The sequence below is a fragment of the Pogoniulus pusillus genome, chromosome 32 (assembly GCF_015220805.1).
Source record: "Pogoniulus pusillus isolate bPogPus1 chromosome 32, bPogPus1.pri, whole genome shotgun sequence".
In the NCBI taxonomy this organism is placed as follows: Eukaryota; Metazoa; Chordata; class Aves; order Piciformes; family Lybiidae; genus Pogoniulus; species Pogoniulus pusillus.
In genome coordinates, this window is record NC_087295.1 from 2,123,266 (window position 1) to 2,143,350 (window position 20,085).

The window sequence follows — 20,085 nt, forward strand, 5'->3', positions numbered from 1 at the left end:
GTTGCTGTGGCTGGAGGTGTTGAAGCCAAGCCTGGCTGGGGCACTTAGTGCCATGACCTGGTTGATTGGATAGAATTGGGTGATAGTTTGGATTGGATGAACTTGGAGGTCACATTGGGTGATTCTGTGCTCCACAACCTCCCTGGACAACCTATGCCAGTGTCTCACCACCCTGACTGCAAAGAACCCTCTCCTAACATCCACTTTCAAACTCCCCTCTTCCAGTTTAAACCCATTTCTCCTCCTCCTGTCATTACCAGACCTTGTCAGTAGTCCCTCCCCAGCCTTCCTGTGGCCCCCTTCAGATACCACTTCAGTTCTACCCTTTTGTTACCCCGGAATACAGGATGGGTTGCATTTAGTGCTGCTCTGTGATCCTCAGCAGCAGCCTCCCTCGAGATCATCTGTGTCCAGCTGAACTGATGTGCTTCTGTCTCTTCCTCCAGACTGCAGTTTGGGAGGCAATACCTACAACAGCTCTATGAAATGGCACCTCCCTGGCAACCCCTGCATTACCTACCAGTGCCAGGTAAGGATGGCAGCATCCTGCTAACTCACTCAGTGCTCAGCTTTTCCCATCCAACGACTCTGAGCCTTTTTTCCCTCCCCCCATGCAGTCCAAACAACCTGACACTTTATCCTCCAGGCACAGTGTGGGCTGTGTGTTGGAGCTGGGTTAGATCCACTCAGACGTGGCCAGCTGTAATCAGCCATGGAGGGCAGGTTTTAGATGGCTTCAGTCCCGTGTTAGCCAAGCATTGCTGAAGCACAGGTACAGGGCCACTTCCTGCTGTCTTGACCCTGAATAAGCCCTCTTTTATTTTGTCTTTCCAGCATGCTGATGGTTCTGTGAGACACTCATTGCTCTTTTACTGATGAGACACTTCTGTGTGGCTCTGTCCATGGGTCTTACGTGAGGTCTTACTTGAGACCCACAGCCAAACCTCCTCTCCTTGGCTGCAGTGATGTTATTTTGGGTAGCTTGCCTATCTGCAACCTTAATATTTGCAAAGTTGTCCATTTTTCAGGAACAAATCAAGTGACTATGCAGGGAACTTCAGTTTCTGTCTGTGGATTGCTATTTTGGCTGAGAGTTTGATTTGATTTTCCTCACAACACTCAGGCAGCTACTAAGAACTGCAGCTGTTGGCAGGAGGAGAGATCAAATGAGTATAAAGAGCTTCTACAAAAGGACAACAAGAGAATTTCAAGGCTTTTCCCCTTTTTCTGTGGTATTTTCCTGTGAAACCTACCCAAAGCCCCACAGCCTGAGCTGAAGTTGGAGCAGCAGCAGTGTTCTCTATCCTTGCACTTAATGCAAAGCTGCAATGGGAGCTCAGCTACTCCTATCCCTGTTAGCTGCATGAGATGAGTGCTGCTTTATTGCCTGTTTCAGTGTCTAAATGCAAAGCTGGGTAATGCTGTTTCCCCTCTCTCCGTACATTTTAGAGCTAGGCTTCCTTTGCCTCCAGCTGCAAAGCTGCAAAAAAAAAACCCTAACAAACCCAACAAGTCAGGACCTTTTGTGCAGAGATCCTCACACCCAGGTTTGTGCAGGAGGACTCTTGACTTTTGGAACAAGAAGTACAGGAAATGTTAATTTACTAATAGTTATCAGGCAAAGCATCGAAGATAAGCGTCTCCCCTCTACAGAACAAGATGCTTTTATCTGCTTGCTAAGTCTTTTTTACCTCCGAGGGGAGAGGGAGGAGAATGCCTTCTGTCTGGCCTGTTTTCACCAGAGCTGCATGGCAGATTACTCAGCCTAAGCATTCCTGATAAAGCAGAATTCCTTTTCCTAAGAAGGTGCTTGCTTTCTTACCTGCTGCATTCTAAGGCAAATCCTGCCTCTGGAGTCAGGGAGACTCAAGTGGGTCTTTTGACTGTGTGACCTGAGTGCTGATAGCAGGCAGCAGGTACTGGAAGAAAGGAGCTTTTGGAATCCAGCATGTGCAGGGCTTTTTAATTGCCCTGCTAGCAGTTGTGGGGCTCTTTTTGGCTTGTTAAAGCAACCACCACGCTAACAATGAACCTTTCTGATCTGCTGCTTCTTTTTCAGGAAGGAGTGATAGTGGAGTCAGAGGTGCAGTGTGTGGTTCATTGCAAAAACCCTTCCAAAGTCCTGGGAATGTGCTGTCCTGTGTGTCCAGGTGAGCTTTCATGGGAAGATCCCTCAGGGATCAGTCCTGGGACCAGTTTTGTTCAGCATCTTTGTGGATGCCATGGGCAGAGGCACTGGGTACAGCCTCAGCAAGTTTGCTGACCACACTAAGCTGTGTGGTGCAGCAGACAGGCTGGAGGGCAGGGATCCATCCAGAGGGACCTGGCCAGGCTGCAGAGGTGGGCACAAGCCAAACTCAGGAGGTTCAACAAGACCAAGTGCAAGGTCCTGCAGCTGGGTCGAGGCAGTGCCAAGCACAAATGCAGGATGGGCAGTGAGTGGCTGGAGAGCAGCCCTGAGCAGAGGGACTTGGGGGTGCTGGTGGAGGAGAAGCTCAACATGAGCCAGCAGTGTGCACTTGCAGCCCAGAAAGCCAAGCAGAGCCTGGGCTGCAGCAGCAGAAGTGAGGCCAGCAGGGCCAGGGAGGGGATTCTCCCCCTCTGCTCTGCTCTGCTGAGATCCCACCTGGAGTCCTGCATCCAGCTCTGGAGCCCCTGGGACAAGAGGGTGTGCAGATGCTGGAGTGTGTCCAGAGCAGGGCCAGGAGGATGCTGAGAGGCTGCAGCAGCTCTGCTGTGAGCACAGCCTGAAAGAGTTGGGGCTGTGCAGGCTGGAGCAGAGGAGGCTCCCAGGTGACCTTCTTGTGGCCTTCCAGGATCTGAAGGGGGCTCCAAAAAAGCTGGGGAGGGACTTTTTAGGGTGGCAGGAGTGGGGGAATGGAGCAAAGCTGGAGGTGGGGAGAGTGAGGCTGGACATGAGGAGGAAGTTGTTGAGCAGGAGAGTGGTGAGAGGCTGGAATGGGTTGCCCAGGGAGGTGGTTGAGGCTCCATGGCTGGAGGTGTTTGAGGCCAGGCTGGCTGAGGCTGTGGTCAGGCTGCTCTAGGGTAGGGTGTCCCTGGGCATGGCAGGGGGGTTTGAGCTGGCTGCTCCTTGTGGTCCCTTCCAACCCTGACTGATTCTGTGCTGTTCCAGATGTGCAGCTGTATTTCTAATGATCACCTGGGAGGTTTATCATGGGTCTGTTATATTGTAATTAACAATAATTCCTGCCAACTTCTAAAGTAAATGCAAGGAGTTAAGTAGGATGATCAACCCCTAACATCCTGTGGTCTCTAAGGTCCCTTCCTGGGATTCTATTGCCTTGTGCTGGGGTGTGTGTGACAGAGGAAAGCAGCCTGCTATGCTGAACTGAAGTTATTCAAATGCTCTTTTCCAGGTTGCATATTTGAAGGAAGAGTTTACAACGAAGGAGAAGAATTCAGGCCTGAAGGAAATAAATGCACCAAGTGCTCTTGTATTGTAAGTGTTAGCTTCTGGCTGCATGAACTTCCAAAGGCATATCATTGTGTGACTTAAAACCCCAAGGAATGCAGCACTGTTATGCATTCTTCTGCTGGGGCTCAGGTCTCTATTGGAGATTTTGCTGCACTTAACACATTGCACCATTCATATTATGTGTTTATTATCCTTCTTTCTTTGGGTGACCTTCTGTTGGGTTCAGGTAGAGCAGGATATTTTGGTTGATGTGTTAAATTAGTGATGCTTTTGTGTGTGTGTGTGTGTGAAGGGGTGATCATGCAGGAGGGGACAGAAAGCTTTCTGGGTTTCCCCTATTGATCAACGTTTGTCAGATGTTTATTTAAACCAATCTTTTGCCAGGGTTGCTTTCAGCTTTGCACTGAATTACAGAGTGAAAGGATGAAGGGAGCCTCCTTAGGCTGTCCCAGGTGGATTTGGGCTTGGTGCTTAATGAAAGGTTCACATCCTGGATTTTATCCTTGACTAGCAACACTACAGAGAGGAAGTAATCATTGCATCCTTTGGGTAATGAGCACAGGCTTCTCTTTCACTTCCATTAGGTGAAAAGATAATGCTGTGTGAGTTGGGGCAAGATAACTTTGACTTCATTGGTCTGATCCCTGAGACCACTGAAATGCAAAGTCCAAATTGCTGCTTTTGTCGCAATGGATGGGGCTGGTTATCAGGAGAAAATGCAAGGCTGGGGGACTTTACATCTCAGTAGAATGCCAGGTGTTTTGTCAGGACCAGGCATAGCTCTCCTCCTTCATGGAAACAAAACTCCAGTGGAGAAGAGCAAGGCAGAATTCAAAACTGAGTTTGCATTTAGGCATAGTCACACACACCTTTAGTGAGGCTGCTGCAGAGACTTGGACTGCTTTATGGAGGGGGAAAAAGAAATCCTGGGAATCTGCAAGGTGACTTTATGCTAAATCGTCACTGCTCCTGTGGAGAATTAGGCTGCTCAGGTCGTTTTGTTTGGGTGGGTTTGCTGGGGTTGATTTTCTTCTTGGTAGATTTAATCCTGTAATAATGACAATACTCTGTCACAGGCACAGTGACCTGTGGCTGGGCTCCTGCTCTGCTCAATGCCTCCTGTCCCAGGCTGAGCAACATTGCTCCCTCTGTACTCAGCAGCCCCCTTCTGACTTCAGCTTCAGCTGGAAAGCAGGACTTGTACACTCCACCTTTCCTTAGTTGTATTCCCCAGGGAAAGACAGTTCTGTATGGTTGAAAAGTGTGTGAACACATGCTGGAGTCTTTTGGGGCTCTTCTCTTGCCCTTTTGGGGCTCTTCTCTTGCCCTTTTGGGGCTCTTCTCTGCTCTTTTGTAGGTACTGTACAGATCTTGCCTATTGCCCAGTTGTTGGTGTGCCAATATCCCCTCAATCACCTTCCCTTTGTTCCCTAAATAATAAAAGCAGCTGCCCTCTCTTCCCTCTCTCTGCAATGCCCTTTTCTTTACCCTCCTGTTCACTTCCTTTGGAGTTTGGGCCCGTGCTAATTTCAGTGCAGTTTAAATTTGGAGCAAATAAGGAAGCATTCTCAGGGCTGTGGTCACAATTTGCTGCCTGCTTCACATCCATTCCCTTTTGGAAGTAGGTCCCCCAGTGAATCTCTTCCTTGAATAGTAGGTGGATATCTTCTTTATAGATATCTATTTGGTCATGCAGTGGCTTGTATGTGATGAGCTGTAACTTCTGCAGGCTTTACCAGGGGATAGATAGCTCCTCACTTCAAATCAGATATAGTCTGAGGTGTCAGGTTGTAGCTGTCCAATGAGCCTTTTGTGGAGATGTCACAGAGGAAGTGGCAAAAGGCATTGCTAAGGTGTGTTGGGAGGGTGGTGTGAGGATTCAAGTCACTCTCCCTTGGGGGTGACCTCTGCATTTTGCTTTGGAGCAAGCTTTTCTGCTGGTGGATTGTTGTCTGACAGAAGGTTACAAAGGTGAGGAGGGGACTGGAGCATCTCTTCTGCAAGGAAAGCCTGAGAGACCTGTAGCTGTTTAGCCCAGGGAAGAGAAGACTGAGAGGGGATCTTAGCAATGCTTTTAAATATCTAAAGGGCAGGGGTCAAGAGGATGGGACTCGAACTCTTTTTGGTGGTGCCCAGTGATAGGACACAAGGTAATGGGCACAAAGTACAACAGAGAAAGTTCCACCTGAACATCAGGAAAAACTTCTTTCTTGTGAGGGTGACAGAGCCCTGAAACAGGCTGCCCAGAGAGGTTGTGGAGTCTCCTTCTTTGGAGGCTTTCAGCACATGCTTGGACATGATCCTGTGCAACACAGTCCAGGTGAAACTGCTTTTGCATGCTGGGATTGTATGATTGCTTCAGACTCCATTGCTGTGCCATGAGTAGCTCAGGCTTGGGACTGCAGGTGGCATTGAGCAGAAAGAAAGCAGAAAGGTTTGTTTCCCTGCAGAGATGCAGGGCTGCCCTGCTGTTGCTGAGTGTATTAAAGTGAAGAATTACTGAAGGAGAAGGATTTTGCTGTTGAAAAGTGATGCCCTCCAAACATCTATGCAAGTAAGCAGGCCTGGATCCTGGGGTTCAGTCTTGGGAAAGCTCTTAAGCAGTTCATGTTGGTGCTGTTCTCAGCTCAAAGTGGTCATAGAATTAACCAGGCTGGAAGAGACCTCCAGGATCATCCAGTCCAACCTAGCACTCAGCCCTATCCAATCATCTAGACCATAGCTACTGAGCTTCTGAAAGGTGCAGCATGGTTGCTAAGATTCTGTTGTTGCTGTTTTTAACACAGATGGGTTGTGCAAATGAGGACAAAGTGGGGACCTTGGGAGCTGGAGGCTCCCATCTGGGTGGAGCAGGCTATGGTCCTTTCCTTGCTCTCCAGAGCCTTGAAGGCTGTGAAACGCAACAGCACAGCCATGGGTGGGCAGTTCACGTGGTGCTTCCCCACCACCACTCGTGGTTCTGGTTATTGGCCAGTGAGAACTGGAGCAGTCCTTTCACAGAGCTCACCAAAACAACCCATTAGGCAGTAAGCTTTGCTCCCGAGCCAGGCGGTGCTGTCGGCGGTGAGGCAAAGATGAAAGGCTCTGTATTCCATTACTGCTCTCCTAAGTGAGCTGCTCCTTGGGGCCACTAAGATTTCTTGCTGCAAATGAAAATGTATCACCTCTCACTCAATGCATATTGCCTGTCGGGAGCCTACAAGCTGCCTCTTAACGACTCAGTTGCTCTGGGGAGAGGCATTTGTGTAAGAAAGGTGGATGGGCTAATAGGGATCTCCCTGCGCCCCGGCTGAGACCCAGCTGTCTGGCAGTAACTCATCTGTCTGGCCTGTTCCTGCTTCTCCTGATAGAGCAAGCTTGGATATTTTCCCTCCCATAAGCACCTCCTTCAGTGAAGGGCTGGCTGCTTTAATCAAGTGCTCTTTCTCAGATGCTGCTTTTATGAGCTCAGGAGTGTGTTTCTGCTTGCACGGCGAGAGCGCTTGGCTTGCGTGTTTCCTTTGCTGCAGCCTGCATTCAAATGGTCAGGCTGTGATGATCTGAAGTGTTTTCAGTTTCTCTTTTGTTGTAGCATGTTTGAGGAGGGAGGAGAAGCAGTGGAGAGGGGGAAGGAGAGAGAGATGGGGAAGGAGAGAGAGCTGGGGAGGGAGAGAGAGACAGGGATGGAGGAGAGGAGATGTGGAAGGAGAGGAGGTTAGGCAGGAGAGTGACCTTGCGTGAGAGTGGTAACCATGGAGAAGCTTATCTTTAAATGGCAGTATCCAAACTCATCAGAAGGCCCCCTTGGACTCAGGCTGCTGTTACCCAGACCCTGGGCGCTGCCCGCTTCGGCATGTGAGGCATGTGGCGGTACGAGGCAGCGCCACGCTGGGAGCGCACAGCAGCGCTATGGAGACGCCACAGCCCAGGGCCCGTCCTTCTCCACGCACCCCTGTGGGGAGAGGCTGCTGGGGAGGTGGCAGGAGGCTGGGCTGTGGCATTGCTGGGGAGACAGAGGGCTTAGGGGGGTGGGAAGGGTCACGTTGTTTGTCTGTCCTACAGGAGTGAACCGACGGCATGTGGTGCCCAAACAGCGCTGGGTCACAGCAGCAGTGCTGGGCTCTTAGCTGCCTTTCCAGAGTCATAGAGCGGCAGGGGCTGGAAGGGACCTCAGAAGCTTATCTGGTCCAGCCCCCCTGCCAGAGCAGGATCACCTAGAGCAGATCACACCCAACCTGGTTGATGCTGTGATTCTAGGACATTGGAACGCATGCAGGCAGGGTGTGAATATCTCCAAAGAAGGAGACTCCACAACCTCCCTGGGCAGCTGATTCCACTTGTCACCCTCACAGTGAAGAAGTTCTTCCTCAGGTTCCCATGGAACCACCTATGCCTCAGCTTCCACCCATTGCCCCCTGTCCTGTCACTGGGCACCACTGAGAATCATAGAATGGTTTAGGTTGGGAGGGACCTCAAAGCTCAGCCAGTTCCGACCCCCTGTAATAGGCAGGGACACCTCCTACTAGAAGAGGTTGCTCAAGGCCTCATCCAGCCTGGTCCTGAACACCCCCCGGGGAGGTTATGGAGCACAGAATCACCCAATGTGATCAATGATCACATTCTGTGCTCCACAACCTCCCTGGGCAACCTGTGCCAGTGTCTTACCACCCTCACTGCAGACAACTTCTTCCTAACATCCAATCTCCCCTCTGCCAGTTCAAACCCATTCCTCCTCCTCCTGTCATTACAAGACCTTGTCAATAGTCCCTGCCCAGCCTTCCTGTACTCCCCTTGAGATACTGCAAGGCCACTCCAAGGTCTCCTCCAAGCCTTCTCTTCTCCAGGCTGCAGAGCCCCAACTCTCCCAGCCTGTCCTCACAGCAGAGCTGCTGCAGCCCTCTCAGCATCTTGATGGCCTCCTCTGGACTGGCTCCAACACTTCCATGTCCTGCTTGTGTTGGGGGCTCCAGAAGTGCACCCAGGACTGCAGGTGGGGTGTGAGGAGAGCAGAGCCAAGGGGCAGAATCCCCTTAAGGGAATGAGGATTTGAGGCACTTGGAGAGCTGAATTTTAAAAGCAACTCTGCTTCATCTCCTTTTATACCACTGGAGGCTTTCATACCACTGCTGCAAGGGACTCCTGGTCTGCAGGTGTACTTGTGGGTCTGTGTGGGGAATGTCTCTTGTGTTCCTGAGTGCTAGGGTGCAGAGAGCAGCAGAATGGAAGTTTTGCACAAAGGAAAGGAAATCACACCAGGAAAACCTCTTTCCAGATCGATGAGGAACAGGTGTTGCAACTGTCCTAAGTTGTGAGGGACTACATGTGTTAGTGTTTTGGGCACTGAAGGTGGAATTCCTCTTGGCTAGCTCTAGCCTTTCAGAAGCAATATGTCTGATCTGGACTGCTTTTCTGGACTCTTCAGCTTGGAGAGGTGGAGCCTGAGGGGTAACCTCATTCATGCTTATAAAGATGTAAAGGCCAAGAGGAGGGAGCCAGGCTTGGATCAGTGATGCCCAGTGGCAGGACTGGGGGCAATGGGTGGAAGTTGAGGCACAGGAAGTTCCATGGAAACATGAGGAAAAACTTTTTCCCTGTGAGGGTGACAGAGCTCTGGAACAGGCTGCCCAGGGAGGCTGTGGAGTCTCTCTGGAGATATTCAGGTCCTGCCTGGATGTGTTCCTGTGTGACCTGCCCTAGGTGACACTGCTCTGGCAGGAGAGTTGGACTGGATGAGCTTTGGAGGTCCCTTCCAGCCCCTGACATTCTGTGCTTCAGTTAATAGGAAGAGAAAGAGAAAGGTGTGGATCCCTTTGCAGACACTTATCTTCTTCCACTAACTGCAGAAGAACCTCCCTGGCCTCTCTGAGATGGCTGGAGGTAGCTGAGCTGGATCCCTCCCCTGCAGCCAGCTGGCAGATAAAGCACTTTACTGCAGCTTTAAAGGCTTGGCTTTCACAGGCATTGGGAACTGCTGAAGTAAGTTTCCACCACCATGGACTGCAGGGGAGGGACTCCAGTCTAGAGGGAAGCACAGGGGAACATGCAATTAAATGTGTCCTCAGAGAAGGCTGGTGGCAGCAGCCATGTCCACATTCAAATTTCCACCCTCTGTGTGTTGCCAGATGCTGGTCTTCCCAAATTTCCATGTACTCCAGCTGCTTTGACTCAGCTCCAAACTCCAGCAGACACTCTCTGCCCCCACTACAGGAGATGGGAAGTGAGAACAGAGAGCTGTAGGCAGGGATGGAAAAGCAAAGAATTGGGGTTTGGGTAGGAGCTCTCATTTTCTCCAGGAGAAGTGGTTGGCATATGGGTGGATGGACTCCTCATTTCAGGGAGGATGTTTAGGTGCTGGAGTGGGTCCAGAGGAGAGCAATGAGACTGGTCAGGGGGCTGGAAGGAAAGTCTTATGAGGAGAGGCTGAGGGAGCTGGGGACGAGGAGACGTAGAGGAGACCTTATCACACTCTGCAATTGCCTGAAAGGAGGGGTCAAGCTCTTCTCCCAGGCAGCTTGTGCCAGGACAAGAGGACATGGGCTGAAGCTGTGCCAGAGGAGGTTTAGGTTGGATGTTAGGAAGCACTTCCTGATGGAAAGGGGAATTAGACACTGGGATGAGCTGCCCAGGGAGGTGGTGGAGTTGCTGTGCCTGGAGGTGTTGAAGCCAATCCTGGCTGGGGCACTTAGTGCCATGGTCTGGTTGCTTGGCCAGGGCTGGGTGCTAGGTTGACTGTCTGAGCTTGGAGCTCTCTTCCAACTTGCTTGATTCAATTTGATTCTATTCTGTTCTGTTCTATTCTGTGATTTTAAACTTAGACACAGTCCTGAGGGAAGATGTCTTAATGTGCACAAGACTGCTAGATGAATTTACACCCCAGAGCTTAGCTGACTGTGTAGCTCCTACTTAGAATCATAGAACCAGCCAGGTTGGAAGAGATCTCCAAGCTCACCCAGCCCATCCTAGCACCCAGCCCTACCCAAGCAACCAGACCATGGCACTAAGTGCCCCATTCAGGCTTTGTTTGGTCACCTCCAGGCACGGTAGCTCCACCACCTCCCTGGGCAGCCCATTCCAATGCCAATCACTTCTTTGTCCAGTTTTCAAAAGGAAAAAGGAATAAAAAGGACAACCCCTAAAGATTGGAGGCAATGCACTGCTACATGTGGGCTTTAAGGCTTAAGTTTCCACCACCCCCCCCTCAAGCGTGACCCCTGCATCCCTTTGGGTACCATATTTTTGGACTGCATTGTGTGCCCTTTGGCTCTGTTCATATTTAATGTCTCCTGTGGAATATGTGAAGTGCAGCTTAAGGATCCCCAGCTCGAATGGCTGTTCAGATCTAGTATCATAGCCAAATTCAGTCTGCCTGCATTCTCCTTGCTCTTTTCCACTGCCTCCTGCAGCACTGCTGTTGTGTTCTGCCCTGGAAACATTCGGTTTTGGTAAGGGTGCAAGTTTCCAAGCCTGCCTGATAAGCTGTTCTCCAGGCAGGGGATGTGATAAATTAAAGGAAGGCTTGGGTTCCATCAGCTTTTAAGATGTTAATGAACACATTAATTACTTCTGTTGCCTTGTTGAATGATGAGAGAGAAACAGGTTGGGCAGCCAAAGGGAGGAATCACAGCAACATTCTGGTTTCTCAGTCTCTCTCTGTAGGGAAGATGTTCAAGTCCCTCAGTCATCCTCCTGGCTCTCTGTTGGACTCTCTCCAGCAGATCCCTGTCACACTTTGTGATGGTTTGGGTGTTACCTGTCCCTCCCCTCTTAATGAAACCACCCAGACTAGACTCAGCTGAGCTGGAAGTTGGATTGAAGCTTTATATTTACAGCTTAGCACGATATGCAAGCAGGTATTTACTATATATATACAGCTCTAGACAGAAATAGACAAGTTAAAGGTAATGGAGAAACACAGCAGCCCTCCCAGAAACCAGAGTCCCCAGGGGGGGGCTCCCAACCACCCTTCCACCTCTTTTCCACTCCTCTTACTTAGCCCAGACTTTGCCTTATGTGCAAGGTGAGGTGGGAAGATCGTCCAGGGGAGTTAGGAAGCAGAGGGGTTAGTTAGACAGCAGGTTAGAGAGAGAAGGGAGGCAGCCAGAGCCAGAGAGAGCAACTCTGTTAGCTATGTTTATGTTCTTGCTTTTTATCCATCTCAGCAAGCCTATGAGTGCATCACCTTTGTTTCCTTTTCACAGCCTAGCATCTAATTCTTCTCACCAGAATATCCCAGCTGGGCTCAAACTAGCACACTAATGAGTTGGGAAGCCTAAAACTGGACACAGTATTCCAGGTGTGCTCTCAGCAGGGCAGAGTGGAGAGGGAGAAGAGCTGTTGGCCATGCTCTTCTTGATGCACCCCAGGATGACTTCAGACAAGGCAGTGCTTATGCTGAGTGAGAGAGAAAGCCTTAACAGCACTGGCTTGGAAACTGTGGCCCTGGGGAAGAAGTTTGTTCTTGCCCTTTTAAGTCCAATTTCACTTAGGCTTGGCTGTTTTCCTTCAACCTGCATGGAGCAATGCAGGTTACAGATATTAAAACGAGTGTGGTTTTCTCTGATAAAATTGGGATCATTTCATGCACAGAAAAATGGACTCTGAAAGCTGGGTTTGGTCACAGCAAAATGAGAAACGAGTTGTGTGCATAGTTTGATCACCTGTGGGCAGAGTGCTGTCAAAACAGTAGGTTGCTGTGTTTGGACTTTGTGCTGTCTCTGAATTTCTCAAGAGCAAGGCTGCTTTTCATGTAATCCTGCATGACCCACGGCTTCCTGCTTTCATTAGGCTCCTTTCAGTGGTGTTAGCTTAGGCAGAGAGTGAGTCCTGCCTTCTAACCCACTGTTTTGATACTCAAGAGCAAAAAATGCTGGCAAACTTTTCAGCCACATCTTGTGTAATGGCTTGGAGGCCAAATGGAACATTTAGTCTAAAGGGATTGTTTTGCCATGTTGGAAAAATGCAGTGTGGTGGTGGTGGGGGAGATGGCTTTCTAATTTGATTTTAATTGGGTTTAGGCTGGAATGTCTTCAGTGAAATGGATAGGGGAGTGTGTTGTGGGTACCCCTGTATGGTACAGGAGAGCACGGGGAAGATAGGAGCCTGTTGGAGTGGGTCTAGAAGAGGAGGGCACAAAAACCATCAGAGGGCTGGGACACCTCTGCTGTGAGGAAAGGATGGGAGAGTTGGGAATGGTCAGCCTGGTGAAGAGGAGGCTCCAGGGGCACCTTTCTGTGCTTAAAGGGGGCCTGGATGAGAGATGAGGACAGACTTCTCAGCAGAGGCTGTTGCAACAGGACAAGGGAGGGTGGCTTTAATCTCAAAGGGGGGAGGGAGAGATTCAAACTAGAAATAAGGAAGATATTTTTTACCCTGAGGATGGTTAAAGAGTGGCCCAGGATGCCCAGAGATGTGGTGGATGGATGGATGTGGCGGGGGGGAGATTCAGACTAGAAAGAAGGAAGATATTTTTCACCCTGAGGATGGTGAAATAGTGGCCCAGGATGCCCAGGGAGGGGATGGATGGATGGATGGATGGATGGATGGATGGATGGATGGATGGATGGATGGGGGAGATTCAGACTAGAAATAAGGAAGGTATTTTTCACCCTGAGGATGGTGAAACAGTGGCTCAGGATGCCCAGAGAGGTGATGGATGGATGGATGGATGGATGGATGGATGGATGGGGGAGATTCAGACTAGAAATCAGGAAGGTATTTTTCACCCTGAGGATGGTGAAACAGTGGCCCAGGATGCCCAGAGAGGCGGTGGATGCCCCATCCCTGGAAACATGGCAGGTTGGATGGGGCTTTGAGCAACATGATCTAGTTGAAGATCATAGAACCAGTGAGGGTTGGAAGGGAGCAGAAGGACCATCGTTTACTGGAGTGGAGCTGGCCTGGATGACCTCTGCCGGTCCCTTCGAACCGCCCCAGCATTGCGGGAGAGGGCTGCGTGTGCTTCGGAGTTCCGTGCGCTGGGGGCACACGGGAGTGTGCCTAAGTGCCTGCGAGCTGGGTCGTGCACACAGAGTGAGTGTCCCTCGGCGCCCGTGGCTGCGGGGCTCTCTTTGAGGGTCCCTCCGCGTCGCCCCCGCGGGCTGCGCCCGTGTCGCCGCCTCGCCGCTGGGCGGCGCTGCCGGGCACGGCCCCACCGGGCGCTCGGGAGCTCCACGCTGGTGCCCAGCGCCACCTGGCGGCCGTGCGGGGAGCACTCGTGAGGGCGGCGGCGGAGGGGAGCAGGCGACGGGTGTGTGGTCATGGCCCCTTCGGAGAGAGCAGGGGACAGTTTGCGGCAGTGAGAAGACAAGGGGTGATGGACTGAAACTAAACGAGGGGAGATGCAGGCTAGATACAAGACACTGTTTGCAGCGAGAGTGGGGCAGTGTTGGCCAGAGAAGGGGCAGATGCTGCATCCCTGGAAACGTTCCAGGTCAGGCTGAACAGGGCTCTGAGCAGCCCGTTGAAAAATGACCCTGCTCACCGCGGGGAGGTCGGGCTGGGTGAAGTTTAGAGGTCCCTGCTATCTCCGAGCATCCTGTGGTTGTGCGTGCTTGCTGCTGGAAAGGTTCTCTGCAGCCCTCCCAGCAGCTGGCTGAGCTGTCCCTGGGCTCAGGCACTCCTCAGCAGAGCAGTGGCCAGGGGACGGCTGAGACTGGCTGCACAGTTCGGCTGCGTAACAGGCGCTTCACAGGAGCCACGGTGGCACATTTCCCAGGAGCTCTGCTTCTCCCTGCAGCAAAAACCTGATTTAAATGCAAATACCTGCAACTTGCAAGTGCGTCACTTGTTTGCTATGTTGGAGCTGACTTCCTAGCTCGGTGCTGTTACCATGTATGGGTCTGCAGCTACTTGTTTGACTGAGGACTTCAGTCTTAGCCCTGCTCTTTGCTTTCACCTCTGCCCATAGTCATTTCTCTGGTAAGCAAACTCAGGTCATTTCTCTGGTAACAAACCCCAAAGCTGTTTGGGTTTAGTTTCTGGTGACAGTGCAGTTGTTGAAATGATAGAGACTGGTTAAAAAGCATTGTGGTGCTGGACGGGCAGATGTTAGTGTGCAGCTTTGGGGCTTCTGCCTGATTGAAACGGTAGGAGAGGGCAAAAGGAGGAGAGCTTAGCAGTTGTTCTCCGCTGGGGAGCTCAAAGAGGCTGTGCTGACACTAAATCCAGTCAGCTGCGAGCGCTAAGTTGGAGTTGTTGTTTGCTATTAGAGTGAAGATAAAGGAAATCATCACTCATTAGCTCCCTGTGGCTCTGAGATGGCCTCCCATGCAGCCACTGCAGCCAGCACTGCTCACAGCATCCTCTCTCTCCTCGCAGCGTTTAACAGGATGCTGGGGCTCTGCCGCAGGGCTATCCACACTTGACCTGCCTTCTCTTCTGCTAATTTGATGTTTAAGCTGTGCCCATGCAGCAAAGCAAGCATGGGATGTGTAGGTAAGGAAGGGCTGGCTGGTCAGGAGCCATGGGCCTATATGCATTAGCTACTCAGTGTTCATATTGCCACTGAAGTCAGCATGCAGGGGGACAAAGTGAAGCTGAAACTTGTAACTACTTAGTAGCACTTACTTCTTTTTAACCTGTACAAAAGGGTTAAGAGACTGGAGACACCTGTAACCACCCTGGGAAACAGAAAATGCATTCTCAGGTGATGGGAAGCTCTTCGAGATCAAAGGGCAGCAGGCAGCTTGCTCTTTGAGATCTAAGGGGCAGCAGGCAGATCTGCTCCCCTTATTCTGTTAGGCTCGCTAAGAGGAGGAATCTCCTCATGTAATAAATAATCAGGAAGCACAGTGCTATTACTGTTTAGGAGAAGCAGTCTATTGCACTTAGTGCCATGGTCTGGGTGATTGGACAGGGCTGGGTGCTAGGTCGGACTGGATGATCTTGGAGGTCTCTTCCAACCTGGTTGATTCTAGGATTCTGTTTTCTAGTGATTCCCTTGCACATTTTATCTGTGTTCTTTCTAAAGGGAAGGACCTGGGGATGGTGTAGCAGGCATCTGGAATAAAATGCTCTTTTCCCTTCCTCTCTTTTGTGTAGCAGAAGGTGACTTGCTGCTCCTTGTAATCAGCTTATCCTCCTGAGTTTCTGTTGAGGCAACCCCTGCTGCTGTGTGCTTGACTTCTCACGGGGAGAGAAGAGGGTTGTTTCCTTTGAGTCACTACTGATTCATTCACAGCTGGCTATTTAGAAAGGAATAACTTGGGGTACTTAACCAGTGTCTTTGTGTTCACTTAGGACTCTTAGGGATGCCTTTCCACCCTGCCTGTTGCTGCAACCTGAGTGCTTTGTATATCTGAATCCTCTGTTTGCTTCTTCAGCCATAAGGAGCTGCAGACTGAGGCAGGAGAAAGACTCTTCCTGCAGTGGCTGTAAGGGGATGTTAATACTCCTTCTAACACAAGATAGAAAGCTTTGCCACAAGCTGTTGAGGAAGAATGGCAGAATCACATCACCGTCAGGCTTGGAAGGGACCTCGAGGATCATCCGGTTCCAACCCCCCTGCCATGGGCTGGGGCAGTTCCCACTAGATCAGCTTGCCAAGAGCCACATCCAGCCTGGCCTTAGAAAATTCCAGAGATGAGGTTTCCACAATCTCCCTGGGCAACCTGTACCAGTGTCTCATCACCCTCGTGGTGTAGAACTTCTTCCTAACATCTAATCTAAATTTCCCCTCCTCTAGCTTGGATCCATTCACCCTAGTCCTGTCACTGCCCAACAACCTAAAATAGTCCCTCCATAGCTTTTTATAGGCCCCCTTCAGAGATTGGAAAGCCACAGAAGAGATGCTGAGGCTGGAAGTGTGCTGACTGAAAAGCATAGTACAAGTACCAACTGCAAAACCATGGCTAGACCAAGCCAACAACATCCCTGCCGCGTTACACAGAGCCTCACCATGCACTTACAAGCAGTCAGAGGACCAAAGGCACTTTAGCCTTGGATATAAGTGTCACAGGTTTTGCTCTAAGCCTTCCTGCTCCTGTGAGAGAGCTCCATGGAAGGTGGAGGCCAATGCCAACTCAGGCAGCAGGAGCTACAGTTGTGTCTTCAGGCTGCAGAGGGAGATTGGCTTCATGTAGAAGTGGAAGGTGCCTAACGTGTTGGGTCAGCAGAGGGGAGTCATTTAAAAGGGACCTTGAAGGTCTCTTCCAACCTAAAGCAGTCTACACTTGGCTGTATACTAAAAGCTTAACCATGCATTTGGGTTATTTATTTGAACCTTCACTACTGCTCCTTACTTTTAAGTAAAGATTCTCTCTTGAACTCTTTGGTTTGTCTTGCTGGTCAGGCTGGCTCTGAATGATGTAGCACATGGCTGCTGTACACTGGGGCATCCTTTAACTGGAGTAATGCACTGTCTAAGTGCCAGCACTCCAGGGAGCTGCTGCAGGTAGAGAGAGCATGCTGCTGTTTGCCTTCTTGGGTCACTTAGGGAGATGATGTTCCAAATCCCAGAAGAGCAGGAAGTGTCTTCCACTGAGTAGCAATAACAGAAACCTCTGGCATATGGTAGGCTTTGAGAAGCACTTCTGACTTGAAGGAGAGAATGTGACATGCAGATGTTGGGCCAGCATTAAATAGCTACAAATGAGAGCTGGCCAAATGTGACAAGTTGTGGGCTTGTGCATCCTGTGAACAGAGCACTGCCTCCCGTTGAAGGAAATATCCAAGCAGCTCTGCCAGCCGCAAGAGCAACAGCATTGAGAGTGAATTTACTTGGGTTTAACTGTGGATGGCAGAGCACATTATTTGTAGCTGCTAAAAGTTAGAGAATCACAGAATGGTTTAGGTTGGGAGGGAGCTCAAAGCTCAGCCAGTTCCAACCTCCTGCCATAGGCAGGGACACCTCCCACTAGAACAGGTCGCTCAAGGACTCATCCAGCCTGGCCTTGAACACCTCCAGAGAGGTTGTGGAGCACAGAATGACCCAATTTGATCTTTGATCACATTGGGTCATTTTGTGCTCCACAACCTCCCTGGGCAATCTGTGCCAGTGTCTCACCACCCTCACCCTGTGCCAGTGTCTCACCACCCTCACTGCAAAGAACCCTCTCCTAACATCCAGTTTCAATCTCCCCTCTGCCAGTTCAAACCCATTCCTTCTTATCCTGTCATTACAAGACCTTGTCAATAGTCCCTCCCCAGCCTTCCTGTAGCCCACTTCAGATACTGGAAGGCCACTCCAAGGTCTCCTCAAAGCCTTCTCCAGGCTGCACAGCCCCAACTCTCTCAGTCTGTCCTCAGAGCAGAGCTACTGCAGCCCTCTCAGCATCTTGGTGGCCTCCTCTGGACTTACTCCAACATTTCCATGTCCTTCTTGTGTTGAGGCCCCCAGAACTACACAGAGGACTGCAGGTGGGGTGTGAGGAGAGCAGAGCCAAGGGGCAGAATCCCCTCCCTTGCCCTGCTGCCCACACTGCTCTTGCTGCAGCCCAGCACAGGATTGCTGTCTGGGCTGCATGAGCACATTGCAGGCTCCTGTTGAGCTTTTCTCAACCCAGAATGTGAGATAATGAGATAAACAATTCTGTGCTACTTCAATGATAGCTCTAATGAAGAAGGATTTTAAGAAGTAGGGAAAGGTCCATATGACTTTGACTGGACATGAGGAGGAAGTTGTTCAGTGAGAGTGGTGAGAGGCTGGAATGGGTTGCCCAGGGAGGTGGTTGAGGCCAGGCTGGCTGAGGCTGTGTGCAGCCTGCTCTAGGGTTGGGTGTCCCTGGGCATGGCAGGGGGGTTGGAACTGACTGATCCTTGTGGTCCCTTCCAACCCTGACTGATTCTATGCTATGACTACAGCTGTATCCCTGGACTAGCAACACCTTCTCTGGAGCAGTGGGCATGTGGCCAGCTGAGCTTAGCTGTGAGCTCACCTTCCACTGGGACTGCCTGTCCTGCTTGCCTGAGAAGCATCTGTGCGCAGGGCTGATTTGCAGGGCTCTGTCTTTGCCTGTGGCTCGTCCTGTTGGAAACAGAAGAGGAAGCTTGATCTGGCTTCACACCTTATCCTTTCTCCCCACATGAAGGCAGGCAAAGAGCCAGCGAGGGAGCCCTAAAATCCATTCCATGCTGGAACACTTAATCTCTGTGCCTCTTCCCAGGAAGCGTGGCTCTCTCCGTCGCCTTGCCTGGTGTTTTCATGATGCTGAGTGTTGTCCCTTCATCTGATAGCCTTGAGAACTGTCAAAAATAGAACACTCCTGTGAGCTGCAGGATTTATTTTACCTTCCCCTCAACCACAGCAAATTCTCCAAACACAGGAAATGTACTAGAAATATGAATTGTGGTAGTGAGGGATTTGGTAAAAGAATGGTTACGTTTTTGCTTCCCCCTGCAGCTCCTCCTGCCATGCAGACTGTCAGGGGCAGGTAGAGAGATGTGTTTAGGTGGGGATCATTCTCTTCTGCCAGGCACCCAGCAACAGATTAAGGGGTCACAGTCCAAGCTGTGCCAGGGCGGGTCTAGGCTGGATGTTAGGAGGAAGTTGTTGGCAGAGAGAGTGATTGGCACTGGAATGGGCTGCCCAGGGAGGTGGTGGAGTGGCTGTGGCTGGAGGTGTTGAAGCCAAGCCTGGCTGGGACACTTAGTGCCATGGTCTGGTTGCTTGGCCAGGGCTGGGTGCTAGGTTGGACTGGATGATCTTATCTCTGGGTGCCATCCAGAGGGACCTGGACAGGCTGGAGAGGTGTGCCCAGGCCAAGCTCATGACATTCAACAAGGCAGTGAGGGTGGTGAGACACTGGCACAGGCTGCCCAGGGTGGTTGTGGCTTTGCCCTCCTAGGAGGTGTTCCAGGCCAGGTTGGATGAGGCCTTAAGCAACCTGTTCTAGTGGGAGGTGTCTCTGCCTCTGGCAGGGGGTTGGAGTTGGATGATCCTTGAGGTCCCTTCCAACCTAAACCATTTTATGATGCTATGATCTTGGAGGTCTTTTCCAGCCTGGTTAGTTGTACAAGTCTATTTAGCAAAGCCCAGTAAACAAACCAGAGCACAGCTGTGTTTCTCTTTCTCTGTTGGCATCATTTTGGTGCAATTTACAAGAGTAGGAGACAAATTGAGAGGTGCCCTGAGCAATGCTGTGCTGATTGGAGGGGAGGAACAAGTGCATTTGCTTGGGAAGCTGTATGGGATCGGGTGGAAGTAGTAGCAAAGCAGCCAGGCAGAAAAATGGCTTCTTGTGTTCTCATGTGGGAATTCCCTCTCCAGAAAACTTTGTTGGCTGGTAAGAACCAGGCAGTCTCTTGTTGGTGCCATGAGAATAGGAAAGCCTGAAGACATCACCAATAGGAACGTGCAAGTTGGAGTAAAATAGGACTTGATTGCACCTTGGAATGAAATGAACAAGGGTGAGGGCCAGGCAGCAGCACTAGCAGTGACTTGATGCAGAGTGAAGCCCTGCCTGGGAGGCATGAGGACAGGCTGCTTCCAGGCCAGAATGGCAGCTGCTAAATTCTGGCTGCTAAATATTCCCCTCCTGCCTGGTACCGCTCTTGCGTGGCAGCGCCGCTGACTCCAGTGGGACTGGCATCAGAGTTCACATCAGCTCTGGGGCCCCCCTGAATGTCCTAAATCTGGAATTCTCCCCACATTAGCAAACTTCCTTTGCTTATGGCAGCATTTCCTTCTGCATGATGCAAAGGGGCAGTGCAGATGTGGTGTGACACCACTAACC

The 20,085-nt window shown here is 50.9% G+C and overlaps 1 protein-coding gene across 3 annotated transcripts in view; it reads left to right on the forward strand.

The window, feature by feature from the left end:
* The window catches only part of BMPER (BMP binding endothelial regulator), a 161,703-nt gene that overhangs the window by 36,954 nt on the left and 104,664 nt on the right, over positions 1–20,085 (forward strand). For all 3 annotated transcript variants that reach the window (XM_064169888.1, XM_064169889.1, XM_064169890.1), the window contains exons 4-6: positions 447–529; positions 2,060–2,150; positions 3,378–3,460. In XM_064169888.1, the coding sequence (XP_064025958.1) occupies positions 447–529; positions 2,060–2,150; positions 3,378–3,460 (257 nt within the window). The remainder of the gene's footprint in view (positions 1–446; positions 530–2,059; positions 2,151–3,377; positions 3,461–20,085) is intronic.